General features: G+C 32.7%; 1 protein-coding gene across 1 annotated transcript in view; it reads right to left on the bottom strand.

Moving 5' to 3' along the window:
- LOC142975777 (junctional adhesion molecule 2A-like) overlaps positions 1 to 25,068 on the bottom strand; it is a 140,903-nt gene that overhangs the window by 12,462 nt on the left and 103,373 nt on the right. The window contains exons 5-6 of the mRNA XM_076118845.1: positions 15,288 to 15,407; positions 12,341 to 12,485 (exon numbers count right to left, since the gene is read on the bottom strand). Coding sequence (XP_075974960.1) covers positions 12,341 to 12,485; positions 15,288 to 15,407 — 265 coding nt within the window. The remainder of the gene's footprint in view (positions 1 to 12,340; positions 12,486 to 15,287; positions 15,408 to 25,068) is intronic.

Below are 25,068 nucleotides of genomic sequence, written 5' to 3'. Positions count from 1 at the left end.
AATTCTGTACATTGAATATATTTAAAAAAAAACCAATGGGGGATGTTTAGTAACGGATACTGATACCGAATCTGCAATTTATAATTTTCTTTTCTGTCTGTCTTTCTGTCTGTCCTCCGTCTGTATGTTACGCTGCCACGTAAAAACAAACGGATTTATTGCACTGAAATTTGGTATATGCAAAGAATAAGTAGTGGAGTGTTTCTAAATCTAGATAAGAACTTATTTATTCAACAGTGCAGAATATTAAACATTATACTAACATCCATCACATGAATCCTATTACAAATTATTGTACACTTCAGAAAATTTCAAAAATTATAGACACCGTTTTACGCTGAAATGAGTAAGTATTAGATTTCTTTATAGAATGTTGAATATATTCGATAGAGCCTCTCTTGAACCCAATTGAACCTTTACAAGTAGGCACAAAAGCCTCTTGAGATATCTTATTGATGAAATAATATCATATTATTACTGATATATGACATTATCTTACGTTTGATTAGTGAGTAGTGATAATAAGACAGAGATGATTATTCTTTTAAGATGCGAAGACTACAAGTAAAATATGATTGATCGTTATAAATAAGCGATCAAAAACAAATTGTGATATTGCAGTCGATAAATATATATTTGAAAAAATTGCAATAATAGCTTCTTATTCTCACTGCTTAAGAATGACTAATACATATTTTTTCTATAAACTATGATTATAAACAAAATTAATAACTAACTTAACGATTGTGAAGTGTTTTACTCATAATGTAAAGTCAACTTAAGATTCTTGAGATACTCTCAAAAATTGTGGTTTTCTTTTAATTATTATATATCAATAAAAGATTTGGCTTTGAGCCAAATCTTTTATTGATCATCAAAACACTCTCATCACTTGAATTCATCTAAAATAGAATTAATCCATGCATAAAATATATAGGTATATCATCTAAAACATAAAACATACCCAACATTACACTTTGTAAAACAGGTGTGGAGCTTAGAATGTATAAATAGAACCTTATTTGCGTACCATTTTATAAAGCACCGTATAGAAATTGTTGCATACATGAGCACAAAGAGCAAGCTTATCGCTTAGCGCGATCTCTTCCCGGTAACTTTGGGATGAACTGGGAAAAGTTCCGTCGCTTTTCAAATTGTACAAAATGTTTACTATGCTTGCATGATACATATTTTAAAAGGTATAGATACATGAAGAGTAAAAAGTAGTTAGCGTTGATTTTTGATAAAGAAAAGCGTATTTGGAGACCATTAGACATTTATGTATTAAGTATTACGTATATTTTATGGAAAATAAATGAAATAAAAAATACGGGCAATCATTATACTGATATGTTGCGAATTGATATATAGACATGTTTACGTATCAGACGAAGTGTTATTGGTTTTTTCTAATTTTAATTAGATTATTCGGAATAGTACTCCGGAGTTTGGTAACGTGCCCGGTATATAGCAACAGGATTGCCCCCTATTACATAGGATTAACATTTTAAGGCGAGACACGGGTGTAGTTAATACTCTTCTGCCTACACCTTCAAGTATGGCAGGCGTGGTATTATGTATGTACGATTGTACGTACATAGATCTTTTATTACACTAGTACATACTGTGGCTTCGACGCGTCTGTATCTAAAGTTCGATATGGGTTTTGTTTGTCTGAGCTATTGGACACATTTAATGCAACAAAGTGAATGGTTGTCCTCTTGAGATGCAAGACTTGGAAGACGTATTAGGTATAGGAACTTTCTGTCACGAATGTTTTCGCAGGAAACCGAAGATTGAGTAGCACAACAAATACAATGGAACCAGAGACGATTCTCTATCACTATCGATCGTCGACAATCAGGTACATATAGAAACAAATTGTACTAAAAAAATTACGTATCATAATCTGCTCAGCGGCTCTAGCGGCTGCCGTAAGAACTATTTTTGCAGTACACTTTAAATGTCAAACTCTCGATACTCAGTACTACTGATTGTAGAGAATCGTGCTAGATGTGAGTTTATCGTACAAGAAATTAATGAAAGATGGGACGAAATTGTGGCCCTATATGTAAAGCAGGCTTGCTATTCTATCTCTGTCAGTGTTGAAAATAGCGACTAAACTTTAAGAAAACTACGATAAAATGAATTTTCATTGATTATGCTAATATCCCATTCACAGGTAGTAACAATAATCTCACTTAAGAAGAAAGTATAATAGTAATTAATAAATTGATCTACCTACTTCATATTCGTTCCTAATCCAATAATGAAAGTATCATTGTGTTAGTACTTATTTTATGCGATTACTTCCAGAAACGTAATTTATATTAGAATATCTCTCAACAGTAGCCCGGAGTCTTGTAACGTGAGCGAGAAATGGCAATAGACTTACGCCTATTACATGAGACTAAAATTTTTAATGACGAAACGTAGGTGTTTTTCATCGGAGGTGTATGAAAAACACCCACGTTTTGCCATTAACAATGTTAGTCTCATGTAATACATGCCTACACCTTCAGGTTTAACAAGTGATATAATATACATATAATGTATTCCTGTACATATGTGCATACACATCACTTCTATACATGCATCTATAAAATCACCCCTTTTCCCACAGGGGTAGACAGAGATCAAAGAGGTATGTTTGTACCTCTGTACTATGATCTAACAAAACTATTTAAGTAATGTTTCAGAGCGAACACAGGTCAACATACTTAAATGATCGACTCACTGAGTTCAACCGCATTAGGGTATCTGTGGCTTACGGTCGGATTCTAACGATTGAACTATTTCGGCGCCTACACGCTGAACAATGGCTAAGCTTAGATCAGATTAGGCTTGAGTACGAGCATATACTGTCTGTTATACGGATTTAGATATTCAGGTAATAATTTTGGTCAAATAGAAAGCTTTAGTGTGTACAGGATTCAATATGTTAGACAAAATTTTATTAGATCTTATTTATGTTTCCTGACATTTTTGTTTTTTGTCGTTTATATGTTGTAATCTGTCTTGTAATTTTATAACCATTTGTCTAATAGGTTCTTAACATACTTATTCGTATTATATTTATATTCGTAGGGCGTTAGATATAATGCACAGTGTAAAAAACAATATCCGGTGTTATTGTAAAATACCTTATTTAACGAAAGAATATGAGACATCTATAATTCACTTACTAAGCTATATATAATACTAGTATAAGTTTATATCCAGCAAAATGATATATTGTTTTACCCATACATTGCAAACAACTAGAATAACTTATTCCCTCAATGTACGCATAAAGCGCGAAGTAAATCTCGGATTAATACCTCAAATTGAGGTGGATTTTATTGAGCCTTTCCTAGATTTACCACAATACTACGCAATAGAAATTCAGAACACCGTCCGTAGTACGTCTATCGCGGCACATTGAAGCTATTAGACCTAATACTATGGTAGCAGAATACTAATGAGTTACACACTATTTTTACCAATCGCGTAAAGTACTAACCTTAGAGATTAAAAGTAGGTAGTACATATTTCTTAGTGCGTGATCGTTTTCTTAATAGCGGTATTAAGTTTAAGGTCGATATTCAGATGAACTAAATGAGGCCCTTGAGAATACTGAAATAGTTATTTTTGTAGAACCAAGAATGTAGCTTCTATTTTTATTGGTATCAAGAGTGCAATCATTCGCCTTTTGAACGATTTTTACAAAATATTAAGGACTACAATCACAAAATTTTTAAATTGAGACTAATTAGTGGCACCACATAATTAATTATTTATTGTTGAACAATTACGTTCACTTGTTATTGTTAAAAAATATATTTCATTAGAAAGAAATATACCTGAGATACCGAGATTCGATTTAAAAAAAATGTATTTTAATGAACTATTTTTACAGCATATTATTTTTGAGCAGTGATAGCCGTGTGGTATATAAGTTGACGAAGGTTCGAATCCGAGGTAACACACCAATGACTTTTCGAAGTTATGTGTGTATTAGAAATAATTATCACATGCTCTAACGGTGTCTGAGACTAGGTATATCGAACTCTAGTATTGTCTAAATTAAAACGCATCGGAGTGCCATTTTGTCGGAGTAGAGTAGTGTCGTACAAGAATTTGTCGAAGTTCAGTTTTGTAGTCTTTTCGTAACACAACAAAAAACACTTCTTCATTTTATTCTTACGTTTTAATAACGTTAAGAATGAAATATATCAATATTAATATTAACAAAGTTTTATAATTTTGGACTTGAAAAAACACAACGTGGCGCATAAGACTGTCAAAAACACGTGATTGCAATATTCAGTACGGTATTTAGTCTTATCTATGGACGCATGCGCAGTAGCATGAAAACGACAAGCAGCTGGCATGCTCTATCTTTATTCGACATGCGGTGTTTATCTTAAGTTTCTCTCGCTTTTATTTATCTTTAATCGTTGGCAGTCACTATTTGCGGGCATTTTTGCATAGGCACCTATATCTCATCATGTAGGGAAAGAATTAATCTTCAATTTGGTATGTATAACATGATAATACATTATGAACGTATATATTTAACGAAATTATACCTGTTTACACCTGTCTGACATTAGGTTGCGGCCAAGTGAGGGATGGCACCTTGACCTTTCTCGGTATCTCAGGTATATTTCTTTCTAATGAAATATATTTTTTAACAATAACAAGTGAACGTAATTGTTCAACAATAAATAATTAATTACATTTTAATTAAAATTAATTGCGGCCAAATTTGGATGGCCACCTTTGCGGATCTGCATTGGTTTAGTTATAAATATCGATAAAAATTATATTTCATCAATCAAACATGTGAACGTATAAATCACGCGGTCGGATCTTAGACTACAAGTAACTTACGACTGTGCTATACATACTATAATGATAATATATTATCTATATGTTTAAAAGGTTAGTTAAACAAAATTTGATTGATTTAGACTAAAATAATCCATTAAAGAGAGACACATCAGAAAGTAATTTCAATGAAAGGCATGTAATTTCAAGGTGTTTGAAGTTAAAATAAATTTGAGAAATTTTGTACTTTTAGTGTTCTGACACTACCACCAAACATTTAAATAAGTAATGCATGTATATAAAGGTAACTGGAGATAAGTTGCAATCATGTCATGATGTAATCACTTGAACTATTTGGGTATGAACATTGGACGTGCAAATGTCAAACGGTTTGTAGTAATTCGATGCCTACTCTATCAACGGGTCGGATATTCATGGCGTACTGGGAGGTGACAAGTGAGGCTGAGCAAATTAAAACGTGCTCAATACGATGTATCGTGATTGGTGGCCGGTTTAACGTTTGAACTGAAGGATCTACATGCTTTGAAATAATTTCTCAACCAAGAACGTTCTAGCTTATGGACAACTTGAACTGTTCTTACTAGTTTGTTTACCAAATACAAAAGAAAATAGTTACAATAAAAATACATTCATAAAATCGCGCCCTTTTCTCATAGGGTTAGACAAAGACCACAAAATAAAACTACACAGGAATAATATAATTGGGTACGGGTAAAATGTGAACTTCAATTTTGGTTGGAGTCTGGTTGAAATTGGTAACATCAACTAATTATAACAATACATTCATAGTAGCGGTGAAACGGTGCTGACTTCTATATACAAAGGATATACTTAGAATCACTTAAATGTAACTTTATGCGTACCACAGGAAGCTTTGATCGTAACATACAAAGTTAATATTGATAAATTGATACCCGACTTTATTAATACAGTTTCAAATACACGTGGCTTGGTTTCCAATAATAGACTTATCCTGTGTTCCACAAACGATATGGAAGTCAAGCGAGATTTTTATCGTGTGTAAGAAATACGGTCAATGACGTGAGGAATTGATTTGTTAGGCCACGCATACTAATATTTTGAAAGAGAATTTAACTCTGTGTCTTCGCTGGATTGATGTGGATGAAAGCTGGTGGTGTAACAGTTTTTTCTTTCAAATATATTACGTTAAGAATGTTTGAATGTGTACAATAACAGATCGATCCAAAACGCGGTTTAAATTGACAGCTATTAAAGTAATTATTTTAAAAATCTCAGTCAATTATTTGTCACCGAACTCTGATGGACTATTAATGATGATTAATCGTTCCTATCGCAAGGATCGAAGTTAATATTAATTATCTACGAACACGTTAATCGCTTCGAGTACTGACCCCAACGACCTATTCATACTCATTTCAAAAGTTAATAAACAAGAAGCCTCGCAATAAAGTTAAAAACAAAGTTCACCGCAGCGGTCCTAGGAAATCGGTCAAAAAAAAATAACGACAGCAAAAAGAACTTTTTCAATCATAACATTCCGAGATTAAAAATTCCCATTAATCCACAAAGCAATCCCCTGATGAGGGTCGCATTGAATGAAACTTGTTACCGGATCAATTAAAAGTATAAAATAACAATGTTTAAACAAAACTGGGATAAGTAGAGATAACTCGACTCTTAACGGAACGTTAAACCACCGTAAGCGCTTCCCATCCACCCATTGTCTGTCTTTGTTGAGAAACACGAACCGTTTGTTAACTACCCCCGAGGTAATAAAGTATGGCTTTAAAACCTGATTAATGGGACCATGTAAACGAAACTTGAAAATGTCGGGTCAGATATAACTTGGTTTGATGTATTCCTTACTTTGTTGGATATTAATTAAACCAAAGATAGTTAAGTAATTCTATTTAATTAGAAATGTCATGTGTCAAAAACATGTGGCGGTTGTGATAGTGTAAAGCTGTGTTTACATTAGCGTAAGAACCTTACTTATATAGAACCTTATTATAATAATTTTAACGTTTAAAAGAATTGCATGTTCAATGTAAAAACGTTACGTGCAAGCTTTTTCACTTAAATTTCTAGAGAGATTACTCCACGATATAAGTAACAACTGCAATCAGGATTATAAACGATTTACTTTTAACACTATAAAATAAAAAGTACTAAGCATTTGTTTTAAACAGATACAGTAAAAGCAGATTATCATAACATCAGTCGTGGCTTATCAAAAGTGTCGAACTGCTGAGACACCAACGACTTATTTGCGGCTTTAACAATTTTGACCAACTACGTGAAAATTGAGGCAGTACGAGCAGAAAATTAAGAAAGATGTAAAACAAATAAATGTTTATTAATAAATAAACCATGCCAAGTTAGTGTATACTCGTCTTTTTGTTACTAATATCAGTTACAAACTCTGACGTAACGTACACATACGAATATGTCGCGACAATTAATAACAAACTGGGATTTTGATCAAACTTCCATAACTTGTTTAGTTTTCAGACATTAAATGAAATCGAGATTCCGAATTACGAGAAATGAAAGTCAAGGAATTTTCAAAGTCTTACGTAATTTAGAATACCAACAATATTTTGTTTTAATTCTTTATAGTTCCCTGAGATCATTCATAACATCTATACTAATTATATAAAGCAGAAAACTTCGTTTGTTAGAGCACCTTAATCTCAGGCACGATTTTTTCAGTTCGAACCAGTAAGTTCAAATATAGGCTACATCACATTATAAATTATAACGCTGTGAATAAATGTTGTGAAAACGGGACAACAACCTAAAGTCCATGCGGACGAAGTCGCGGGTGGTCGCCAGTTGTTAAATAACTTTTCACTGTCTTTGATTCTTTTCCTCAACATTTTAAAACACACCGTCCAGATATCACAAGAAACATTCATACAATTTTGTAGATTTTTGTTACAAACTCCCAATCTCTCAATTTCTCTGCAACACACATAAAACACCAGACGTAGGGTTGGCAGGTAACTCGACCGGCTTGTCAGGGGTTCCGATTTAATTTAGAAAAATGTCCCGCTTTATGCCTCAGTACGAACACATGGTCAATAAACGCGTGACATGGGAACATAATAACAGGAACTAGGTGCGTTTACTATATTTATTGGCCGTAAATATAATAAATGTAGGCAAACACTGTTGTAGATGTTTGTTTAGTGCAATACATCTTTATTGAATAGAAATAGAAAATACAATATTACCTTCGTTTGAAATTTATTTTGCATCTTTAAAAATATTCTAGAAATAAGGTACTTTATTTTTGATTTCTAGATAGTTTTTGTCTCGTTCTTGTTTGACTCTCTATAGCTATCTTCAAGCCTTGTAGATAAACTTTGTTCAAACTAAAAATACTAGTAAAAATCGTAAGTAAAAAATTTGTTTTTTTTTACTGAAAGAAAGTAAGATTTGTTTTCTTCTATATTGTAGTATATCGTAATTAATTATTGAACAAAAGCTCAATAACATAAACTTTAAAAAATATACTACGAAAATTCAACAAAAAATAAAAATAAAATCGAACAAGATTGACTTTCAAATAATAAGGTCGTTAGATCGAAGTCAAAACTGATTGCTAAAATAAACTTTTTTTTTTTAAATAAAAAATATGTGAGGTATGAAAAATAAAATTTAAAGATTACTTGAAACCTTTCTATAGAATTCACGAAGATGAGTAAAACTGTTGAATGGATAATGAAGGTGTTAAGGCACCTCAAAAGTTAAAACGAGGCTTTAACTTGAATAGGTAATACAAGCATATTCGGCAATATTTGTGAAATAATATTATGTGCATAAGAAAATTTTTATACCAAATGTATAAAGAACTATTTTTTGCTGTATTTGATAAGAAAAAAATATTTAACTTTGACACTACTAAGAAAATAACTAACAGGACACACCGATAAATTTTCTGAACAAAATCAGCCGAGAGTAGCTCAAAAGTTGACTTGCCTATATACTATCTCTCGGATACCAGTTGCATCTCAATCAGATGATAGAAAAATAGTTAACTGAATCAAACTTGAATGTGTTCATTAAACCGTACACATGGACATGCAGTCTCCCAATAGACGGGCATTTCTAAATGCAGTCCCAATTCTGCAAACCTAATCAATGATGTTGTCCAAATCGGTCCAGTGGATAAACTGAAAGGACCCAGCAATATCGACACCGCTCTGTATTCCCAATATTTCCATTCTGTTGGCCTTTTTGATCATCATCGTTTTGTCACTGTACGGTACTCGTTAAAGGTTAAACTGGATATGATGATACTGCATTCGAAATGCTGTAATGTATGTGTATGTACACGGTCACATAACTGCTCTTATATGCGAGCTTCTCTTGTCCAAATATGTAACTCTCATTTGTGTCCAATAATAAGTCATGAACTAATTCTTATCGTAAACTATCGTAGATATTGATTGCAAGTTAACTCAGGTTTAAAACATGACGACGAACGTTTACAATTTCGCCTAATAGAGACCCCAAATCATTATACCAATTGTACTTTTAACTAGGTATACGAAACTAAAAATCGTGGTTGGAAAACTTACATCAACCCTGAAACGAGCGTTAGTATATTCTGCGGAAACACCCGCAGTCGATCTCAACAAAAGAAAATCTGTGCTACATATTTTTCTGTACAAGATCACAATTCGAGATAATATCCGTGTATAAAGTAGGTCATCCTTGCGATAACCAAGATCTCTTATCTTAGAAATACGAGTAAGTGCGCTACGATGTCTTTGATATAGAAATTCTACCCCTAACCTCAAAGCTATGCGAACCTAGATTTAAGAAAACCAAGAAAAATAGCCGGACGGAGGAAATATCACGTACGTAACTAGTGGACAGTACTAAGGAGTCAAAGGTAACGAAACAAAAGTATGTTTCACACATAAACACTCTCACACTCTGAACTTTAGAGCAGGATATCTTTGTTGGGTACGAAAGTTTTATAATTCAACTTAGAGCTGACATTACCTGTGTTATATAACTTTATGCTAAGAATAACTGTGACGTCTTAAAAGTTTATGTTTTAAAACATCACAATTAGTACATACGTTTCTGTCAAAAGAACTAAATTATTCCTCGATTAACGAGAGGTTTTATTCCTTGTTTCTTCAAAACGTAGTTTTTTTTAAAGAGGATTTTTATAACCTGCGAGTAGCCTTACCAATCCACAATATATTCCCACCCAACAAGAAGAATTTCACTTCTACACATTCCTTACAAATAGGTCTAGTCTGCAACATACGTAGTTACGTCACAAAAAACCGTACATTTCCTAAGGGGACGAAAAACACAAACCGATTTCGTCGCCGAAACTCCGAACAATCTAGTAGTAAAAACGTAAACCACCTAGCCTTAAAACGGAACAAATTGATCCCAACCCTTGACACAGAAGGTTTACTTCGTAGAATATAAATGATTTAGTAGTAAGAAACACTGCATCGAGTCACATTGAGCCGCTAATGCTTTTAAGATTTGCGGTCTGATTCCGAACTAAGTTTTCTAAGTTAAAAAGAGAATTTAGTTTTTTGTTGCTTGACAAGTTAAGCTATTATAGCCGGATTGGACGTTTTATTACTGTATTCTGTAAATCTACGCTTTAACTACATATATCATATAATTCCTGAATTAAAATATTTATGAGATTTCAGTAATAAAAATAAATATCATATCGCAAGGTAATCAGAAAACAACGGACCGAATCAATCATCCGTCAATGATAAAGTATATTTCGATATCACCATACTCTACTCCCGGTCTAGTAAAAGTAGTGCACACATCGTGTGACGTAGATATTATGGAAATATTCTCCAGTATCCTTAAATATTAGGGCAAAGTTAACATAACTGTGCCATTTCTCGTTTAGCTTAGATCAGCTAAACTCACACCGCGCTCCGGTTAATTTACTAGTTACGCTCTCTCCGCTTCGCCTACATTATGGAAATTCCAGCCAAACGATCAACATTGGAAACAGTACACCTGAAATAAAGTGACTCTTACGAATAAATTACGTAAATAAAAGCCTTATTTTAGTACCATCGAGTCTATTTCAGTTTTAATTAAACACCAGTGAAATTGATATCGAGAAGGGCGGGCAAAAGTTATTGGAAAACGATTTATTTATAATCTAAAGTCCATTAATCCTTCAATCAAATAGTTTCAAGTACGGATTTTGATATTAACTATAGATAGATTCCATCTTTCGTAACAAAGTGGAGTACAATTAAATGTTAGTGGACTATTGGAAACGGTTCTGATTGATTAATATTAATACATACAAACTTAATTATGAACTATACATATAAAATTATATTATTATAAGTGTGCATTTAGCCGTAAATTGTATTATTAATATCGATGAATAAGTAATTTATTTATGACTATTGAGCCGAAAAATGACTTTCTAATTATGTTTTCGTATGAGCTAACTTTTACTAAGTGGGGTGATAAATTAACTGGCAAAATATTTAGACAAGTAAAGACATATAACATATATATATATATTTAGACATTGTAAGCATGTATAAGGTATGTATATTTTTTTGGAAAAATCTGCTCGTTTCTAAGAAAACTTGCAGTGTGTCTCACGCATTTGATTAGTTGTATTTTAGCTTAAAATTTAATACATAATTATAATGATAGCAGATTTATTTTTATTCAGTAATTTGCACTCAACCGAAATTCGTGTCAAAATACAAACTTTACTCATAGTTTTCTATTAAAAGCACACTCAATCATAGCTTTGACAAAACTACGGCCGGTAAACTTTTGATAAAGTGGACCGGCACGGCTGGAGTTTGACGGCAAGCCACACCGGCTTGGGTAAATAAATACTAGGATATACAAGGACTTAGAAAACCTATCTAGACGTTTATTATATTGGTGAGAAAGTTTAACTTTGATATAAAGATCATCGGAACATGACGTTCTGGCGCAGTAGTAAATACTAACGCAAAGGTTAGCTATAATTGTCTAATATATTTTCAGTTTTTACTGGTCTAATTGTACCTTTGTCCGTTGTTTGTTTATGGAGGCCTTGCAAAACAACATGAATATTATTAGGTATATTTTTTGTTAAAAAGAGTTACGATCGATCGTTTTAAAACCCGCTATATAGTTTAACTCTCACGTGAGCTCTAAACGAGTTTAACTTCCTAATTTAATTAACACAAGCTTTAAAAAAAAAACACAAACTCTTATCTACCTAAATACACGATGTAAAAAGAACACCGATGATCAATGCGAGAAGTAGTGTTTTGTTTTGTCATAAGTAAGCACTAACTGCCAGCATCTTCATACATATCAAAAGCCGCTAAAGCCATTGACTATCTTAACATTATTATGTGTAGTAAAGGAATTTTTTTATAAAACTATCAATAAATTCGTGAACAAATAAATTCGACTGTCACTTACCCTTATACTTTGGCTGGTACTGTTGATGAAAAAACTGGCCGTAAAGAAAAATAATCTAAATACTTACTGGTTTCTGGTAAGCGATGTATTGAGTACACAACTGCTTCGTGTACCTCCGGAAGACTGACCGGAGTTGTTCTGATCTTCTCTTCTTCCGCACTCTTCTCTAAGCTTTGCAGATATATGGAGTATATGCTGGCTGTACACCGAATCTGAGAAACAAACAATATTTTAAGTTCTAAATAGACTTTTGAAAAGCCTTAAAATGTGTGAATAATCTACAATTCCATCATCAAAATCACTAAACCGATTTTTGAATAATTCAGTCGAAAATCGACAATAGTAACCAATATCCACAAACCAATTTGGACTAGCTAAATAGCCATATGTGGTTCTTACAGAATCAGATGATCTTTTTATATCATCACTTTTCTTATTTAGTGGAACTTTGAATTGAACCAACATCAAACGCCTATTTGGAGCAGTTTTATAACCACTAGAAATCTACATTTGTTACACGTCAAATTTATGGACCTTATAAACAAAATACTTCATGATGTGTAATAAAAATCCCACATTTAAAACACAATATAGGTACATCAATATTCCTAAATCCTACGTAACCAGGCGTAAAAGCCTTTATCCCTGTTACTACAATTTTGTAGGATCCTATTTGAATTGCCCGGACCCTATTTCGTTTGATCGTGAAACATATAGGCACGAAATAAGTACTTTCATTATTGTCATTCTTTTAAATATATTGTCACAAAAAGCTGTTTTAGCTAGTTGTATTTTTTTTTTAATAATTATTTCGTAAACGCCAGTAATGATGAGAAATAACTTAAAATAAACAATTTTGTGCTATTTTACATTTCAAGTCATTTTTTCCTACAAAATATTGGTGGACTGAACTAAGGTCACGATATACAACAAGTTGACTTATCAAACCGTCTTTTTGCACATCGTTCACACATGGTGTAATATAATTAAGTAGTAAGAGGATGTAGGAAATTAATAATATACTATGTAATAAAAGGACGTAGTTAATTAAAACAACACTACCTATGGAGACAAGAAGTTTAACTAAATTAATACTGTAACTTTGAATTTGATAAGCTAAATCTTTGCTTCCACGAACGGTTGTTTCATGGAAGTAAAGATTAATCCGTCATACAGCAATAACTAAGCTACATTATTCCAAAAACATATTAAAGAATAGAAAAGTCCTGACACAGTTTCTATGCGGGCAAAGTTGCAGACAGTAGATTCTATGTTATAGCCAACTATTTTAAAAGATAAAGCATTAATGTTAGCATAATTCCTCATTATAGTTGTAGAAAACTTGAACAGAATTTCCGTAACAATCTCCGGAGAATTTAACTAATATACTGGCTTGCAAACTTGCAACTGTAACAGCCTAAGTTTTCAGCACAGGTAGGGGTTCTGCCTGCCTTTATGGGTTTAACATACATACATAGGTATGCTATTCGGTAGTCCAGTGTTCAGAGTATTACTTTTGAATCTGAAAATTGATGCGTGCACTGTATCCACACTTGGTACTATAGAGTAACGAATAACCGACATTTTACATTGCTTAAAAAAATATTTTTTGCAGAATACGTAAACGTTACAATTACTGATTAGATTTTCGTATAAATCTTCTCAACAACTATTCTAATGTCCAAAGTTTCAATAAATGTTTTTATTAAAGTTTTGTTGTTTATTTTTCATGAGATATTGTAGACCACGGTAAGAAACTCAGTAAGCAATTTCATAATAGGCGACTGCGTTGTAAATGGAATTATTTCTTCGCTATTAGACAAGGACTGAAAAAACTCTAATAAGTAGCTTCAATAGGTAATACTAATCAGCAGTCTAAAAAAACAATAATCTCGCACATTTTTCCAAATTGGATCACACAAAAGCAAAAATTCAACGAAATTGACTACTATTTAATTAGGTGAAGGAAAAATGTTACCGTTTTATTACCCATTGACCCAATAAACGAACGAGCTTAAGGCAACTGAACTAAATAAAGGAAGAATAGCAGAACCCATTTCTGTTTTCAACGTAAATAAAATAATTGGCTTAAGGAACAGATTCAAACGAATTTATAAAACTTTCAAGCCTTTTGAATTGGATTATAATGCCTGAGTATTTTTATTTCGAGGTGTACACAGTTCATTGTGTAGTTGTTGATTTCATTATGTAGATATTAAGTTTTACTAACAAAAAAAATGAGTCATTGTTACTTGTAATAAATAATATTCTATTCTATTCTATTCTATTATGTACCTACTGTAATACTGTCCGTTCTACCGATTTGCAGCAATATTTTTACATCAAATACATTTTTGCTGTTTTGATAGACATCGCCCATTCATAATATGTCTAAAAAAAGATTTTTTGAAGTTCTTTATTGGTATAGTGTATAATTGTACATAATATATAACTGTCCATTCTACTCATTTGCAGCAATTTAAATAGGAAGGTATTGGTGAACGCGTTGCCAATTCGTACCTACAAAAATATGCCTTCTGCTTCAAATGTATGCGTCATAATGAAAATGCAAAATAATGAATGGCTAATGCAGTCAGTGTTTGCTCGAAGACTAGTTTTACTCGACCGCTGTACTTTAATGGTTCCACTAGTTCCACATTTTACTGTTTAATGTCCCGAGCTATCTCAGTCGCCAGTCGGTAGAACATCGATTTTCTTAATGTTATGTCTTTGAAAAAGTTTACGTAAATGTAACAAAACTTTTTTGCAAGTTTCAAGATGAGCTAGACATAACAAACATTAAGTAGTAGTAAAAATGGGTCTCAGTTGACAGAAAACAACAGCGCGTAAGGTCCAGAAAGAGATAGTTAGATGAATTGTATTTCAATACTAAAGATTGACCTCAAATAGCTATAGACAGAGATAGGTAGAAGGAGGAAAGGAAGATCTTTGCCCTGCAGTGGGTAATTATGAGCTGATATTGCTGATAATACAAATAAAAATCTCTCACTCACCTTAATTTTCCCTCTGACAAAGTGATGTTTTTGTACAACAAACTGTATGGTACTGTATGCCGTCATCGGACCGCCCACTGTTTCACCGTCCACTCGATGCAAAACATGCTGACTCAGCGCCTACAAAGATAACATTACGACCTGTTAACTGGTAACTTGCGTGACACAAAAGATAAGGGTAAGAAAAACTTTTCCTCGAGGTAAAACCAATATGGGCCGTTACTTCACCCACCTATAAAGAAGTGTAAAAATAGCCGATATAATTTTATAAGACTACCCTCTTTTGGTTAATGTTATTGCAGTTTTAATATCTTCCGAGGATATAAGGACGTGGCGACAAGCCGAGTTACGACTATCAAGTTCGCCGAGTAACCTGTAAAGTCTGTTTTATTAGATCTAAAGTTATTAGAGCGACAAGATTATGAAATTTCTATAAAATGTTGTGAAGACGTTTTGACGTTATATTTCTATTTTGTAATTTGTAATATTACGCGGGTATTTATTTATGAAAGAAATTACTTTAATACTGTTTTCCTTCATACTCTAGCACGAAGGTTTCATAGATAGAGTATCTAAGATCTAGTATTTAGTTATTTTTGTACAAATAATAAAACTCGATAGCAATTTGTAATAGCAGTCGATATTGGTTCGTTATCGAGTTACTGACTGAATAATATACCTAGACATAACCCGCATATTGAACACACATGACCTATTGTATATCGTTTGCTTATCGGTGTAACTGCTTAGAAATATTTTTATTACCGCGTTTTCAGTACAATGTGTCACAAAAAGGTGTGGTAATGTTTATGGATCGTAAACAGAGACTTAGGTTAGTTCACGCTACACTAAAGACAAATGAGCCGTGGAAACGAGAAAATATGAATTCACAAAAGTAACACTTTGCTTTATTAATACTAACTTCTGAACAAAAACACCCGCAATTTTTTGCTAGTTACCAATATTACTATATACATACTATACTATATATACTTACTATATGGCATAATTTTAGCTTTAGAATTTCAAATATCTACCTACCTATCTAGTACCTAGCAATCAGAAATAGAAATATCTGTGCTTTAAATATTTGGGTAAAGAGACCCAAATTCGTTCGCACCAAAAAGTTATACGTCTCAAACAATGTTAGTATGTCAAATTTCGTTTCGTACTTTCAGACTTTGATAACAATAAATATTTAGAACTACTTAATCTATAATTAATAAACAAATTGACCGTTCTTTCAAATCAAAGAAACTTCAGATCTTATGGCCTATATTGTCCCTTTGATAGAACATGCAAAGACCAATCACTTAATAATGGCCCTATAAAGGAAAGTGACCTCAAAGGTTTTGGTAAATAAACAACTGAATAATAAAATGTCGTTTTATTTGAAACAACTAACAGGTAATTTATTCATGAGCCATTATGGAAAGCTCAAAGCGGAATTACGTCAATAGTGATGTAACGTTCTTTAATGTTTTTATTTTTGCAGCCACCTACATTCAGAGCACTTACGGAGTATGATTTTTTTGTTAAATTCAATGTTAAAACATAATTTATCAGGTGTGACGAACTCTTCTTTTAGAACTTTCAACGCTATTACAATTTGACGGATATTTACGGCATAGATCGAGCCAATTATTAAACATCTATCGACAAAATAGATGGTTAATTGATCAGCGTTCTTCGCTTAATTTTGACGGAACTAATTTTGACAAATAGGTATTTTTTACACGAGGAACAATATCGAATGAGGATAATCTAAAATTGTTTACCAAGACTCCACGAAGTTTATACTAAAGTTGTGCGGAACAAAATCATCGAATATTCATTTCGATGTTTTATAGATTTTTGGATTTAAATTCATTATCTATATAAAATTACAGAGGCAGTCTCTTGTAAAATAAAATCACGCATGAGTAAGTGTACTTAGTACACAAATGTTGAACTCAAAGCACAGTTTCACATAGCCCATTAATATCTTGATCATAACCTCGTTAGCTTCGTTTTGCAGTTCCACCAAGAAGCTACTACCCACTGACTCTGACCAATAGGTTTGGAATGCATATGTTCATAATTACAAAAGCATTAATCAACTATAACATTTAAACTCTCTCTCTCTATATTATTATAGTATAATTGAATACGGGCATTTTAAGGTAAAATGCGTGTTCGCGTTAATTCCCGTATTCTATTATACATTTATCAACTGCTTGTCGTAACTACACCATCATCGCTTCCTTATCCTTTGATGATCGCGGTCTGCATTCAAACCTCGGCCATTACCGTATTGATCTATTTGCAACGTATTCATCAAACATAATATTCATCTCTGCGATCTCAAATCCGACTGAGGACCATCGATCATATTGCCACACAGTGGATATTATGAGCCGCCTTGATTGATTGATTGTCGTGCCCCGTAATTAAACTGATAGCTTTAATTAAGTTTTCACATGAGATGACACATTCAATAATCTACGATTTTTTTAAGAGCGATGGGAATGTTGTTTGTGACTTTTAAATATAGGATCTTCTCTTAATACCTGGTGATATTTGTGAGAAGACTCTGTATAAGTAGTTTATGTTGTGGCTAAACCATTCTTTGCGTTGTCACTAGTTGTACCCTGAATCTTGTTATCACCGTCTGTAGACTATACTATTTACTGAAGATAAGACATCATGGTACTTACATACATAACACACTTAAAAAGCCACTGTATATAATAAAGATTTCTACTAGTTTAATGGCACAGGCGATTAAAGTTAATACAACAAATATTCAAGCGGTAAAGGAACAATAATGAACTTTAGATACTATCGTTTCGAGTGATTGATATCAAATACTTCCCTGCACTAATTAGTTCATTTAAGTTCCAAACCTACAAACGTAGTCTATTTCTTTTTCATCTTTATTTAATAAGGCTTTTAACTCTACGAGCTTAAGTCAGCCACATCACAACAAAAATAAAAAAATCTATACAGTTACAGTTATCTTCTTAAAGCTATGAAATATAAAATTATAAACACGTTTAGCTTCCATACTAGCTGGATAAACTAAAATATTGCTAAACATTCCTACGTCTAAATAATTCGAATATAAATTATTACATAACTCTTGCCTTTCTACAACATGAACCTTTTATCTAATTAATAATGTTTCGAAATCAACTAATTAAGCGTAGTCTATCAAAAACCGCAGATAGTCTTACAAATAGAGTAGTAAACTAGTTCTTCGTAAAAACTCTCCCGTACCATTCTGGTAAACATCAACATCCCGTATCCGAAAGGTTTATACCATCGTAAATCAATTCGTCAGTGCAAATGTACTATTTTTACGAACTCTAGTACAGTGTCGAGGTAAACTTAATCGAAAATCCAATGCTTCAATACCAGCTATTCGTAGATTCTACGAACGAAAGTAATTTAAACATCCAAATTGTATTCTATTAAAACCGTATAAATAAACTGATTGGTCATGAGAAGGCTGGATACCAATTTCGTTTTGCGTATTCGTAGTACTGACTCTAATTTCGATTGTAGGTCAAACTAAAGTTACGTTTCGTAGTAAAACTATATTTGAAACCCTAATTACGAACGTAATAAGGATTTTTAAACTCAAAAGTAATTGAGGATAACATTGTATTTATATTTGTTAATCACCACAAAAAGTGCTAAATTAATAAAGAGAGATGAAGTTAATAATTCAAAATAAAACTTATTTTAAGATTAGTGTTAAATGCCGTAAATATGTATTTTTTTCTATACTCCACTTTTGAGACACAATTAGTTAAAAAAAAGATCTATGGCATTTACTAAGTAAATCATCATCGTTTTTATATTTGGCTATCTAGCTGTATTCAACATAATACATCATTTCATCTATAGAAAAAAATATAATATTATAAAAAGCAATAAAATCAAAATCACTAATGACTGAATCAATATTAAAATTAGGCTAATAGCAGCGACCTCTATCACGCTCTCATTATCTACAACTTAACTACTCAACGCCTAATGTATGCCCACGCATTGATTACAATCAATACTCATTTTATTTTCGAATAAACAGAAATCAAAGAAACGTCAAACAGAGGTCAATGTTTTTAAATACACAATATACACATAGTATCATACCTTTTAAACCCTTAGGTATAGGTAGAGGTATATGAAGTACACCCACGTTTCGCCATTAACAATGTTCATCCCATGTAGTAGGAGCGAACCTATTGCCATTATATATACAAACAAAACTTAGACCTTCGAGAAATTCTCAATTCTGAACTGTTAGTATTTGGGAAAAAAGTATTCTTATTTGTCAAAAATATTTTCAGAAATCAATACCCAATTGCGATTGATTGAGATTCGATACCGCCCACGGAAAACACAACTCAATCAGCCATATTCTCTGCCTCATTATATATACGTAATATTTATCAATATTATTTCTTAGTAATTAAAGTATAATATATTCACAATAATTTGTTCATCAATGATAAGTGGTCAACCTAATGTCAAAGTTGTTTAAACTCCTTAAAGGTCATAAACGTGGCTTAATTTCTATTGTGTTAATTGTCATCGGGAGGGACTAATAGCGTCAAAAATACCGAAAACAGTCCTCTGAAGTCTAGACCAATGTTTCACCTCTGTTTGTGATAAAAGTTATTAAGGTCACCTTTATGTACCGCCTGTTATATTACTACCGGGATCGATTTACGTGGCCGCAAAACAAAAAGCTTATTTCGTTTCAAAGGTAGCTGAGAAATAAACTGCTCCTAAGCTAGCTTTGTCTCACAAGTCGTGGACAGATGGGTGCTTAGGACACCTAGTTTTTCATTTGCTAAGAACAAATAACGAAGAAAAAGGATGCCTGTAAAAGGCTGCAAGGTCTCAGCTTAATATAAATCGTAACTTCAACTGAACATTGAATTAATATATTGCTCAAAAATGTCGAAAGCAGGCAAAATTTCTATCAGACATTTTGAAATAATAAACCAATAAAAATGCTCAAAAAATAAGCAAACCAAACAATTTTGTAGTCCATAATCTTTCAGTGCGAAGCGTGTACAAAATGTCCAAAGATAGGTCGCCATCTATCACGGCGGCACAATAAAAAACTGGCTAAAACTGCGTATTCCGAATATCAAATGCTCGCTAGGACGACGGTTGACGTTCCAAATCACCTTTTTTAGGGATAATGCTAAGAATTATAGCAGTATTTATTGTTCGATTATGTTAAAGTCTACAGTGCGGTTCTATTTATCGTGTAGTATAGTTCTTTGAGGCACTTACGGCCTCAGCGAAGCGGTCCTTGCGAAATAAAATATCGTGGCCACATGAGATATTCGAGAACGATTTAAATTCTCGAAGCGTTCTGCTTTTTTATTTGTTCTTTTGTACGGTGCAAAATGAAAGCTAAGCTGAAGATTTCATTTTTTGTTATGTTTTTTTTTAGTCTTGTAGGCCTCAGAGACGTTAAGTGAAAACACCGTTTTTGCGAAAGAATTAATTACTACAGCTTACAGGACTGATGGTTAGTATAAAACTCAAATTAAAACAAAAGTTTCGTAGAAAATAGGCTAAATTTAAAACATCATAAAGAACAACTTTAACTGCAAATAAAACAACATATTAAATTCGTGAACTACTTTTATCTCTGGTATTTTACACACTTTACTCAAGCTGTAATTTACATAATCTGTTTAATTATTCCGTGTAATTGTAGCATTTGTTTAATTAAACGTTTACGATTTTTGTTGTTGAAACTGGCAAGCTGTAATTATGTTTAGAGCTCAGCAACTATCTCTAGGACTAAAGGCTTAATGCTAAAAGTTAGTTAGAGGCATAATTGCACAAGTTATGTACCTACTACACACGTAGTACGTTGGAACGATGGGCCGCTTTGAAAAACTTATGTTTGTGCTGTGATTCTCTAGAGATAGAGACTTTTACATGAAAGCATTACTAACTTAGTTAACTTAAAAGTCTGAATTGAACTCGTACAAAGACTATTCAGATCGTTAGGCTAAGTTTCGGCCTAATTGCAAATAATCAAACGAAGATCTATTAAATGTGCCCTCGTTAACGTGCATCGACTCGAATAATATAATTTTACACGTCGCATTATAGATATTATAGCAATTAATCCTTCCAAATAATACTGTTACATAAATTACTGTCCAATTTATCTCTTCGTTATTGGCAAACGCAAATATAACGAGTTTTCAGAATCCTACGTTGTTCTAATTTTGTTCATAATTAATAAATACAAACACTGGTTGTTACAACTGTAGCTACCTAACGCTTAACGCGCTAAACCCTAAATATTAGTACCGAGTATTACGCTCCTACTCTCCCTCGCAATTTCCCAGTTCCCCAAAACCAACTTTCAGGGATTCCTTCTAATTTGACGGTCTCATCAAAATTACTAAACAGTCACACCAGTCATTAATTATTTAACAAGCTCTCAAGTACATAAAGTATAATTTTAATTGAAGTTAGCTTTCAACTTTCAGCTTTCAAGACGTCCTTTACAAACTTGAGTAAAATTAAAATATCAAAATCAATTCGCCTTTGCTGTAGTTTCATTGAAGCAAAAGTTGGGCGTATCTTGACGTCAAAAAATAAAACAAACTAAGTGTAATTTTACTTTTACGATCTTCGGTTTGATCTAAAAATTGAAAGAGGTTTAATTGCTAGACTAATAACCTAGACTGTAATAGAAATCGATTAGAAATTTCAATCAATGCAGCCAACATTTATTCTAGTTAATATCTAGTAATTTCAGTGCAAATTGCGAGAACTAGTAGCCTAAAAGACAATTACGAATCAGAAAAGTAGCCGCAAAATACATACTATTCTATCGTCGTAAAAGTCTTAAATGGTTTTAAGTTGGCGAGACGTCTCGCGGTGACTGCTAAATAGATATAGGAACGTAGTTGCGCAATGTGCAGCTCGTTTCAAATACCTTTGTGGCTGCATCACTTACCGCGAGTTACTCTGAAGTAGAAATTTAAACTACCCTCTATATATTAACAGGAGGTTCTCTTGAGACTACACCGAGAATAGTTTGAAGGCCTTATAATCTGATATTAGTGGATAGTGGCTGAGAACCTGAGCTTGTTATTAATAATGAATTGTTTTATTTGAAGGCGCAATTGCAGCAACGGTCAGAATTGTTTTAGTAAGCATCGTAAGAATTGTTTGGGCCAAGCTATAGAACTATTTAATCAGTAAACTGTACAGCAGATTCCATGAAATAAATGGGGCAGACTTTTCACAATCTCGACCTAACTCTTACATTTAAAATATTTTATATTTATATTAACATTCCTCACATTCTAGGGTCTAAAAGCGAATCAAATATCAACACAGCTGACGCTTTTCAAAGTCCTAATATCCCCAGGTGTTATAAAAGTTATTTGAGACCTCATATTCTCTTATATTTTACATAATCCTGCCTTTGTGTGAAGGATAATTGTGTATTAGCTATTGATTTCTAACTAGAAACTTGACGAAGGCGTAGGAAGTATATGAAAATATTCTCCTCATTACTAACACCTCGTAAGTTCGAGTAGAGCCAGCAATAATAACAGATCATTTACTTGCTATGTACGCTTCCACGTGCCTTAATAGGTACTCGTCCACGTGGATACGTGGGTCGTGGGTGCATTCAAATGGTATTAAATCCTTTAGTAGCAAATAGATTTTCACCAGATAAAATACAGATTGTGCGGAACAATCTGCTTTTCCAGTAGGTACTGTGACCTCTTAACTAACTAAGGAATTAACTAATGGTCTAAAATATTAGGTCGGGGAAAAAGCCTTTTCGCATTATAATATGTATGAACTTGTAATAAAATCTTTTCTCTACACAAAAAAAGCTCGATATTTGGGTACCTCACGAGCTCACTGAAAGAAACGTAATGAACCGTGTACTCATTTGTGATTCTTGAAGCCAAAGAGATTTTATTACAAGCTCATACATACTATAATGCGAAAAGACTTTTTCCCCGACCTAATATGAGGAATTCGATGGAGTCGCGAATCGCACTAACTCCGTTGAGCCAAATACGCGTACCGAGGTTTAAAATATTGGATTCGTTTTTCAGAGATTTTCGTTCGTGATTATCCACGTGGCTTGCAAATTCCCGCAAAAAATCCTAGGTGAAAACCTAAAAAAACTTTCAAGAGTATTTGGTTAACCATTTAAAAATCAGTTTAAAGCCAAAAATATGGCTGTGTGCGGTCATTAAAGCCCAAATTCCCGAGGCTCCGTTTAAGTTCGAATCGTTCACCGTTGATGAATGAGACAATCAATTGCCTTTGACTTTTATAGGCATAGATTAATTAATAACGTGGAATGTATCGTACGTCTTTATTAGTAAACCGTCAATGTTTTAATTTAATTACTTTATTGCATTAGTAAATTATATTTGGACTAGTTGTTTAAATTGTAAGTTAAACAACAGTAGATATTTTATAGTTTCTATATTTGAAGTCGTTATTTTATGGTCGTCATTTGTTTTAATAATTCATATTAATAAATTAATTTCTACAAGTATTTTAGTTATTGATAGAATTTCAAATTTGTTATTAAGACGTCAATACAATAAAGTTATTATTTTCTGTTTTATTGTCAACATCTGTACGTTGAAAACCCATTTTATTCTAATCCATGCAAATATCATAAATGCAAAAGTGATCCTGTCTCGATATTGATATAGCTTTCAAATTACCTACAAAAATAGTTCCTACGGCGCCCGTTAGAGGCGCTGATCAGATTTTCATACAAAATTTTTCAATAGTTAGCCTTTATCATAAAACTTTGCATGCGTGCATGTCTTTTAAGTACATAACAAATAAACAGAACAAATATTCAATTATTCAACCTCTACAAACACAAGCTTAGGTTAAAGACCTTTTCGAATCTAGATCGCTGTAGATACTAGAACAGACGGCTTGACTAATAACACCTGCGGTCCGTAACTGATATGTAAAGCACTAGGCAACCATCCAACTACCACTTAACCACTTTGATTGATCGTGTCATTAGCCTCTTGCTCTTTTATATAGATGAAAGATGAGGAAAATATATTTAAAATTGGTCACTAATTAATTTTACTAAAAATATTCAATATAGAAAATTTTAGAGGAAGAGTAATTATCTTTTAAAACAGCATTTTCGCATCGTGAGCGATGTGTGATAATATTGAATATGTTATACCGTCAGAGCTAACGAAAGCAAGATTGAAGTAGGATTTACGCCGAATTTACATTCCAACCAAAAAATACTTGTAAGAACACCCAGTTCCAAGATATTTTTAGTACGAACATAATTATATTTCTAAGAAAACAACAAATCATTGCTTACACCTACACCTTCGCTACCGACTGACATAAAGTTGACCTCCTTTCCACACATTATCATATCTCATAAAAAAACTAAATAGTTCCGTGCTGTATAACAAATGTCATCATTCCTTCATTTTGTCGGAACATCCCCTAATATCAATAAAATGTGGGTAGCGGTAATTACAGCCCTTCGGTCATAATTTCATCGTAAATTGGCTCTTTTGATCCCACTACAGCGTACAAAATGTCGGTCAAAAGCGTGATAGAAATGTTTTTACGTTTTCACCAAGCTGTAAATATTTATTTTCGGTCATCATAATATTTTGAATGTTTATTACAAATTAGTTTGTTAAAGCTTAAAAATGATTCCGTTTTTATGTTCTAGATTCCTTTTTGAGTACCTAACGACTACACTTAAGTTTAA

This window comes from Anticarsia gemmatalis, chromosome 9 (genome assembly GCF_050436995.1).
Source record: "Anticarsia gemmatalis isolate Benzon Research Colony breed Stoneville strain chromosome 9, ilAntGemm2 primary, whole genome shotgun sequence".
In the NCBI taxonomy this organism is placed as follows: domain Eukaryota; kingdom Metazoa; phylum Arthropoda; class Insecta; order Lepidoptera; family Erebidae; genus Anticarsia; species Anticarsia gemmatalis.
Note: the sequence above shows the minus strand (reverse complement) of the source record. Positions and strands in the feature narration are given on the sequence as shown.